At 42.4% G+C, this 9,565-nt stretch overlaps 1 protein-coding gene across 1 annotated transcript in view; it reads right to left on the bottom strand.

Annotated features, from left to right (window-relative positions):
- MLLT4 (myeloid/lymphoid or mixed-lineage leukemia; translocated to, 4) overlaps nucleotides 1–9,565 on the bottom strand; it is a 170,694-nt gene that overhangs the window by 134,763 nt on the left and 26,366 nt on the right. Inside the window, exon 2 of the mRNA XM_015422166.1 lies at nucleotides 1,663–1,858. Within this exon, the coding sequence (XP_015277652.1) occupies nucleotides 1,663–1,858 (196 nt within the window). The remainder of the gene's footprint in view (nucleotides 1–1,662; nucleotides 1,859–9,565) is intronic.

Raw genomic sequence — 9,565 nt, 5'->3', positions numbered from 1 at the left:
CCAGTAAGAACGCTCCAGGTTTGGCGCCTCTACCCCGAACCTCCTCCCCCCCAGCCCCCCACAAAGTTTCAAGAGGATTTTTACCATTGACTTCAATGGCCCCATTGGTTATAATGGACCCAAATTTTTCGGGTTTCCCGAAAAATTTCAGATATCTATGCTTTACCGATATTCGGGTTTTTTCGGGTTTCCCGAAAAAATTCGGGTCCAGTAAACCCGAATCTGAATTTTTCCGAATTTTTTTTTGCACACCCCTAAACAGTAGCAAAAAAGAAACTGAAGCCAAGAACCACCTTCAGTGATGTAAACTCAAAACCAGAATTGAAATGTGCCCTGACTGAATACATCCCCTGTTCTCAAGAACAGTTCAGTCCATTAAATACCAGCCTTCTCACTGACTTGATCAAAACTGATCAATGATCAGCACTATGCCTGTAATTGCAAAAAATATTTCATAACAGCTGCTCCTGCTGCTGCCCCATCACCGGTTTCTGCCCCACTTACTTCTGATCTTTTTTCTCCCTCCTGCAAGGTAGGGCAATAAGCTAATTTTTCCCAGTCTGTGGATAAATGTGTCACAGTGGTTTGAGGGAGAGGTGGAAAGGTCAATTACATCAGGTCAGTGGGAGGCATGCAACTATTGAGAAGCAATGAGAGCCCTGCTTGGCTCGCCTCATGAAGATTCAGTATGCTTCTAGGTACAAAAATGCATTTTGGATTTATGAGCTGTATATGTCTATAGCATGCTCACCTTGTCTTTAAAAGCATCTTACTCATTCTCAAAGTGAAAATATTTCATTGGATAAAATATTTCATAACAGCTGCTCCTGCTGCTGCCCCATCACTAGAGTAGATTTTGTGAAGGGGGGGGAGGACTGGCAGCAGAAAAGTTATCCAGAACTGAGGAACTCTAGCCACGCCCAAATCACAGAAAGGCTTAGACTTGGCTCATAATGGCTCATTTTCCAAACTACAGGAATTATTTTATTTATTTATTCAATTTATCCCTTTTGTAAAATGTTTGTGGCATTAGTAGAGATGTAAAATTTCCAAAAGTTTTGAAGCCACTGGGGAAAAAACTTTTCAGGAAAAGAACAGAAACTGGGGGAAAAATTGAAATAGATACAATGTTTACTGTCCTATCAAACCTAAACCAATTTTACGGCTTTAACAACATAACGTGCATCATGCATCATTTCTAACTTACCTTATAAATTCACAATATTTGACATATTTATGAAATTTTAAAGTTACAAATACCTTAGTTTTGTACAAGCAAAACTGTAAATATATTCAATACCTGAGAGAAAACTACAAGCTGATTGATGTACCCTGTGCTATCTCAGCATATGTACCTTAATTTTGTTATCTAGTTGGAGAGAGCTAAGTTCTCAATGAAACTTACTCATTACTCATTCTCAAAGAGAAAATATTTCATAGGAGTTTTTTTCAGTACTCCCCAAAATGTCTCATTTTTCCATCAGAAAAACTGGAAAAAAGTCCTGGGGGGAACCTTCCCCCCCCCAGGCCTTCACACCTCTAGGCATTAGTATGTACTTAGAGTTTAGTCCTGTAAATTCCCTTGTCACCACAAGTGGACAAACCATTCTTGTACTGAATGGTCCATGTGTTTTTTTAAAGTCCCAGAGAGAATACACTAACCTCCACTGACATGCACTTCATAAAGCGAGTATTTAGGCGAGGATAACATTCGCATATCTGGACGGAATTTCTCTGCAAGCGTTTCTATTACATCCTGTGTTGTGGCAGTGCTAGACACACGGATGCATTTAGTTGCAAAATTTCCAGCTGCTTTGTCTTGAAAATAAAATCTCATAACTCCATGGAATTCCAAATCCTGTAATGAAATAAAAAAGAATGACGTTCCAACATCTGACAGAGGGTTTTTTAATGAACATATATTTCCAACCATTTGTTATTTATCTTTGCAACACACTAGGTTATTCAAGTATTCAATGCAACTCACATAACTCCGAACGAACAATATTTGTGAAACTAGGGGATGTTTTTAAAAAGTAGTTCCTTTCCCTCTCCTTCTCCATTTCCAAGACTCCACAGTGGCAATGGATGTTCCAGAGGAAAATCCAGACACTAAAGGTGAGGGTGTTGCTAAAGCCACCTTCTGATCTTTTCTCTCCTTCCTGCAAGGTAAGGCAATAAGCTACCTAGTCTGTGGGTAAATGTGTCACATTTGTTTGAGGGAGACGTGAAAGGGTCAACCGCATAAGGTCAGAACGACAAGAGAAGGCATACAACTACTGAGAAACCATGAAGGCACTGCATGCTCCCATCATGAAGATTCAGTATCCTTCTAAGTGCAGAAATGCATCTTGGATTTAAGAGCTGTATATGTCTACAGCATGCTCACCTTGTCTTTAAAAGCATCTTACTCATTCTCAAAGTGAAAATATTTCATAGGATAAAATATTTCATAACAGCTGCTCCTGCTGCTGCCCCATCACTAGAGTAGATTTTGTGAAGGGGGGGGAGGACTGGCAGCAGAAAAGTTATCCAGAACTGAGGAACTCTAGCCACGCCCAAATCACAGAAAGGCTTAGACTTGGCTCATAATGGCTCATTTTCCAAACTACAGGAATTATTTTATTTATTTATTCAATTTATACCCCACCCTATCCCACACATGGGCTCAGGGCAGCTTACAATATGTAGTAAAACAATAAAACAGTAAAAGCAATAAAACAACTGATGGCACAATAAACAATATCATCGAACCCCATGCCTCATATCAGGTGAATATAGGTGCTCCAGTGCCCACTAATATTATCTGTCAGCAGGCACTGGGAGAGGAGCCATAAACAGGGGAGGCCAGAATGGTTTAACATCCACCGCCTCAATCAAAAGCCTGGCGGAACAGCTCCATTTCACAGGCCCTGTGAAACTGTAATAGGTCCCAAAGGGCTCTGGTCTCAAGTGGGAGCATGTTCCACCAGGGCGGGGCAAGGGCCGAAAAAGCCCTTGCTCTGGTTGAGGCTAAGCGGACGTCCCTCGGGCCATGGATCACCAGGAGGTGTTGATCAGAAGAGCATAAAGCTCTGCGGGGCTCATACAGGGAGAGATTCCAAACATTCCCAATTGTGAATTCTGCATCACCACTAGTTAGTACTTCACTCAAAACAGTTCAATATATGCACAGTCCCATCACCAGCAGGCAAGAGACCTATCTGAAACACAACTCTTTACGAGGTAAGAGACAATCACTAAAACAGGTCTCCCCCACATCATCTGTCCTGGTGTTTGTGCTCTGAATCTGCCTTATAAACATGGCGACAGTGGGGATTCTATTCCAGGAGAGGGCAAGAGGAAAGTCAGTATCAGAACAACAAACCTGGAAGTTGCAAGAAAGCAGCAGGTTATCTACCTTCTCCCACCAGCCAAGACTGGTCGCAGGGCTTGTATAAGATCGCAATGTGATAAGAAAAGAAGAGTTCACATAAAAACTATACCAAAAGATACTTTAAAGTAATGTTCCGTTTAGATACAATTCAGAATGCACTTCAGAACTATGTCAACAAAATAAGATTTTGTATCTTCTTGTATGTCAACAAAATAAGATTTTGTATCTTACATCTCAGTCCTAAACCCTGTCCCTGAACAGAATGGTGAAAAAGCCCTATGCTCACATATGCAAGCTCTACACTGGTGTAACTCTGGTATAGGTGTACAATTGCAGCAGACTGCTCCCTGTGGCACAGCAGCTTCTGCCTCAGTTTAAACTAGGCTGCACGAGGAGCCAGCCCCAAGACAAGCCAGCAGGAACAGTCTGCTCCCACAACACAGCTGATCCTCGGGCTGTCTTCTGCAGTCCCTTTAAACTAGGGACTGCAGTAGAAGCCCGATAAACAGCTGAGAGATGGGAGCAATCTGCTCCTGCCTCTCCAATGTTTTCAGATCTACTAGTTAATTCCTGAATATACCTGAGATTTTCTCTGGATTTTTTTTTATTTTCCCAAGAAAACCTAGATATATTTGGGAAGCCAAAATATACCTGAATAATACAGATAAGATATTTACGGGTATATTTTCGGCTCAGGTAAATCCAAATGCACACCCCTAATACGTGTGCATGTTTCTTTCCCTGAGACACACAGTCCAAAGGGTTAAATAAACAAGGAGACCTGAACCTTTGGTGCAGACAAGTCCTGAGTGTCTATCAGGGCTGCTCTACTGAGTGAGCTACAAAAATATTACTTCTAATGGCAGTATAATAGGAGTTCCAGTTATGCCTTGGCAATTGTGCTACATGCGCATATCTATACTTTGCACTACATTTCTACAAAAACCTCTCTATACAATTTGGCTTTCCAATCATCATCCAAAGGCAAGTTATATGCCATGTGTAGTTCCATGTCTCCTTTCAGGGATGTTCTGTTGTTTTACTATGCAGCCGCTGAGGCTATTTGAAGCCATGATTCACATTAAAAAGGGTTTCTGAACTCTTCTCTACTGAAAACTGTCTCCTCCCTGCTGTTTTTGATCCCACTGGGGAAAGCATACAAAAGATACATACACCCATGCATACATACACCCATCACCCTCTTTCCTATGAAAAGAAGTTTCAGCAACAAGCAAAAAGGGAGCAATGGTACAATGCAGTAAGATTTGTTTATTAGAATTGAACCATGGAGGGAATTAAATCATGAGACACAAAATTAAAGTATTCTAATCCATTATGCTATGCAAATATGAAGATTTTTTTTATGCTGAACAGTTCTTCTAGGGTTTTATTTCTAAACTCCAAAGGAAATTCCAGTTACAAATGAACCCAAAGATACTATAAAAGAGAGTCGGTATTTAAAAATATGTATGCCTCTATTGCAGAGCAAGGTGCTCAAAGGAGTATGCAAACCGGCCGGGCTAGGAAGCAAAGAACCAGAAACTGGGAAGCAAAGCAAAGGTCAGAAGGCATCAGTCTTGAGGGATGCGATCCCTTAGAAGGGATCCTTCTAATGGACCAATATCCTCTCGTACAGAGGATGCCCCTGGGGAGCTTGGGGAGAGCTGGGCTTCTAGTAGTGGGTAGTTCAATTATTAGGAATAGAGTGGAGTCTGTGACAGGCATTCTGACCACACAGTGACTTGCCTGCCTGGTGTGAAGGTTGCAGACATCACATGCTGTCTAGATAGATTGACAGCACTGGGAGGAGTCAGCAGTCATGGTCCATATTGGCAGCAATGACATTGGGAAATGTAGTTGTGTGGTCCTGGAAGAAAAATTTATGTTACTGGCAGAAAGTTAAAGACCAAGATCTCAAAGGTAACATTCCGGCCCTGAACCGGCCTTGGCTTGGGAGGGCAGGGTAGAAATTTGATAAATAAATAAATTCCCAGAAGTGCTGCTGGTTCTACATGCAGGGCCAGCTAGACAGGCACAGATCAGAGATCTCAATGTGTGGATGAAAAAGTGATGTCAGTAGGAAGGGTTTAGATTTACTAGGCACTGGGGAACTTTCTGGGACAAGCGGTACCTGTACAAAAGAGACAGGCTTCACTTGAACAAAAAGGGAACCAGGCTGCTGGCGACTAATCTCAAAGAGGTGGCAGAGCAGCTTTTAAACTAATCCCAGTGGGATTGGAGTCAGTCCAAATGGATGATTGTGTAAATACTCAGGGTAATATTGATAGAAGCATAACAGAATTTGGGAGTGAGGGCACAATGGAGACTGAGGGCCATGTGTGGCAACTAAGGAGCCAAAGGAGCTGAGGGTTACTGGAGAGGAAGACATATTACAGGTGTCTATATATCAATGCTTAAAGTCTCCAAGCCAAGATGGGGGAGCTGCTTAGTGTACAATGACAATTTAGATATAGCAGCTAACTCAGAAACATTGTGGAATGAGGAAAATTTATGGGATACAGTCATTCCTGGGTATAAGCTCTATAGACAGGGCACGGAGGGATGGGTTAGTGGTGGTGTTGCATCATACATCAAAGAGGGCATGCAACGAAATAAGTTAGAAAACATCAGGGGAATTAACTGTGCAACAGAAGCAATACAGGTGGAAATACTGGGCTCTAAGGGATACTTAAAAGTGGGGTTGTGCTATCGCCCACCTGATCAAACCTTTGACACTGATCTTGAGATGGGAGAAAAAAATAAGGGAAGTGACTAAAACAGATAACATTATTATACTGGAAGACTTCAACTACCCTCACATTGACTGAGTAAATGTCTGCTCAAGTCATGCTGTAGAAATGAGATTCCTAGACATCATAAATGACTCTCTACTGCAACAGTCGGTCACTGAGCCAACCAGAAGAGTACACTTGGACTTGGTTCTGAGTGGCTCCCAAGATCTGGTGAGACACATATTAGTTATTGCACCAGTTGGGAACAGAAAATCAGTATGGCTTCTGCAAAGGGAAGTCCTGCCTCACTAACCTTTTTGGAGTTCTTTGAAAAAATGAACAAGCATGTGGGAAATTGGTTACCTGGTAAAAATTAAATGCCTGGACTTTCAAAAGGCTTTTGGCAAAGTACCTCACCAACGACTCCTGAGTAAACTTAGCCGTCATGGGATAAGAGGATGGGTTCTCTTATAGATTAAAAACTGGGCTAAATGACAGGACGCAAAGAGTAGGAATCAGTGGACGTTTCTCACAATGGAGGAAAGTAAGCAGTAGGATGCCACAAGGATCACTATTGAAAACTGTACTACTTAATTTATTAATAAATTATCTGGAGCTAGTGGTGAGAACCATAGCGGCCAAGTTTGCAGATGACACAAAATTATTCAGGATGGTGAAATCCAGGGTTGACTGTAAAGAGCTACAAGAAGCCCTCCACAAACTGGGTGAGTGGGCGACAATGTGGCAAATGAAGTTCAGTGTTGGTAAGTGTAAGGTGATATACAATGGGACAGAGAATCCCAACTTCCAGGCGAACGGGGGCTAAACTTGCTGAGACTGAGAGGGGAAAAGATCTTGGAGTCATAGTGGAAAGTTCAATGAAAGTGTTAACACAGTGTGCCAAGGCAGTGAAAAAGGCAAACTCACAGTACAAAGGAGGGCAACCAAGATGATTAGGGGATTGGAGAACCTTCCCTATGACAGATGGCTGAAGTGTCTTGGACTTTTCAGTTTAGAAAAGATTAAGGGGGACATGATAGAGCTTTCTAAAATTTTGCATGGGATGGAGACAGCTGACAAAGAGAACTTTTTCCTTCTCCCAAAATACTAGAACTTGAGGGCATCCAATGAAGCTGGTTGTTGCGTGCTGGGCCAGGAACGGCGTAGGGAGAGCTGTCAGAGCGCAGAACAAGTAAGGCAGGAGCACCAACTCAAGAAGAAGAAGAGAAGAGATTGGATTTATACCCTGCCCTTCACTACCCAAAGGAGTCTCAACGCAGCTTACAAACTCCTTTCTCTTTCCCCCCCCACAACAGACACCCTGTGAGGTAGGTGGGGCTGAGAGAGCTCTGACAGAAACTGCTCTTTTTTCAAGAACAGCTCTTATCAGAACTATGGCTTGCCCAAGGTCATCTAGCAGGTGCAAGTGGAGGAGTGGGGAATCAAACCCAGTTCTCCCAGATTAGAGTCTGCGTACTTAACCATTACACCAAACTGGCTCTCAAGAAGTGTAGTCAAGGTCCAGTTCAAGGTTATACATAGAGTCAGGAGTCCAGTCTGAGTCAGTCCTTACAGCAGAGTCTGAGAGTCTGAGGAGCTACTCACAGGCAGGTTCAGGAGCAAGACGAAGGCAGGGTCAGGAAATAGTCCGAAGAGTTACTGGGCTGAGGCAGGATCTGAAGCAGTGGTTGCAGAGTCAGAGAGATTTCAACTTGTTGCTTCCACAACTAACAGCCCCCCCCCCCTTTGGCTGTTTTTAATAGCCATATGCTTAAGTGTCATGCTTACAGCCACCTGCACAGGAGTAATCCTGCAACTACTCAAGCAGCTGGCATCGGGCCAGTAGGTGTGCACTTTGTCATATCTCCTGTAGTTCTGTTTGTAGCCTCTGTGGCACACTAAGGGTGTGGGTGATACTGGAGGGCTGGGAACAATCAACTGAGTTTCACTTGTTGAATCAGGGCTGGAAGTTGTCAGTGGCTCTGCACCAGCTGTTGGCTGTGAATCCTGACAAGCCTGCAGCTGATCTTCCTGCTTGCCTGCTTCTGTTGACTCAGAGCAGGCTACACTGGACTCCTCTTCTCCTGATGAGTCCTCGCTGAGCCCTGGTTGACCCACAATACTGATGGGCAGTAGGTTCAGGATGGACAAAAGGAAATACTACTTTACAAAGAGAGTAATTAAAATGTGAAATTGGCTGCCGAAGGATATAGTGATGGCCACATGAATAAACAACTTTAATGGAAGATTAGAAAGATTCATGGTGGATAAGTCTATCAATGGCTACTAGCCATGGTGACTGAGGGGAACCTCCACATTCAGTATTTGAAGTGAGCAGTGACTCATTAAACCTCATACCCTGCCACAAATTCTGTTAGTCTTTAAGGTGCTAGCTAATGGACTTTTACTCTTTTTTATAGCTACAGATTAACATGGCTACCCATTTCGAACTATCCACATTCAGAGACACTAAACTTCAAATCCCAGAGCCAACATCAGAGGAAGGCCTTGGCCTCTATGCCCTGTTGTTGGCCATCCAGAGGAACTGACTGGCCACTGTGTGAGACAGGATTTAGACTAGATGGAATATTGGTGTGATCCAGCAGGGCTCTTCTTATGTTCTTAACCCTTACTTCTGAAATAGCTGTGTCAATATAATGCAATTAGAAACACAGGCTGCCACTGATGCAGGATAATTCTTAATATCACAGCATACGTGACTGCATTTCAACAACATCTATAGATGCCCTAAGCATGCATAATTTCAGAGCCATGTTGGTCTGCAGCAGAACAGCTAGATTTGAGTCCAATTGCAACTTGGAGACCCAACAAAATTTTGGGGGTATAAACTTTCAAGGGTCAAAGCTCCCGTCATCAGAAGTGGAATATGCTCCTATATACTAATTCCATTTTTTGTACAAACCCACTGTGTTCTGACTGTTACAGTCATCATTTGCTGAAAAGGACAAATGATTATCAGTTTTCAAAAGTCACACCATTTTGTATTTCATCAGTATAACAGAAAAGCCTGAGTCGTGGATCTGGATAGCTACAAGTAATTCCAGAAGGAATTACTGTTATTTGTCTTTGTTAAGTCAGTGCCACATTGCAAAGCCAACTTAAATGAAATCTATATAAACAGAATTCTATTGTAACAGATACCCCAGATCAAAAATACTGTACTGTCACAGAAGGAATCATTCTGGTCATTTAAAACAATGTTCATCCATCCTAATATTATGTAGTGGAAGAATGCAAAGGATTAGTTATGCCGATCTTCTAGCTTCATTGAAGCTTCACTGGAGTTTGTTGAGAGGAATTGTTTGTCTTATCTTCAGTTCAAGAAAAGACAATCAATGCTCTTGTCCCAGATCAGTAATCCTTTGCTGCCACCTACTGTACTGTTATTTTGCTAAATTATCTTTGAATATCTCATGTATTTTCTGTGTGTGTGTGT

Source organism: Gekko japonicus, unplaced genomic scaffold (genome assembly GCF_001447785.1).
Source record: "Gekko japonicus isolate JY-2015 unplaced genomic scaffold, Gekko_japonicus_V1.1 scaffold347, whole genome shotgun sequence".
NCBI lineage: Eukaryota > Metazoa > Chordata > Lepidosauria > Squamata > Gekkonidae > Gekko > Gekko japonicus.
The sequence above is the reverse complement of the archived record's forward strand: the minus strand, read 5'-3'. Positions and strand labels throughout refer to the sequence as shown.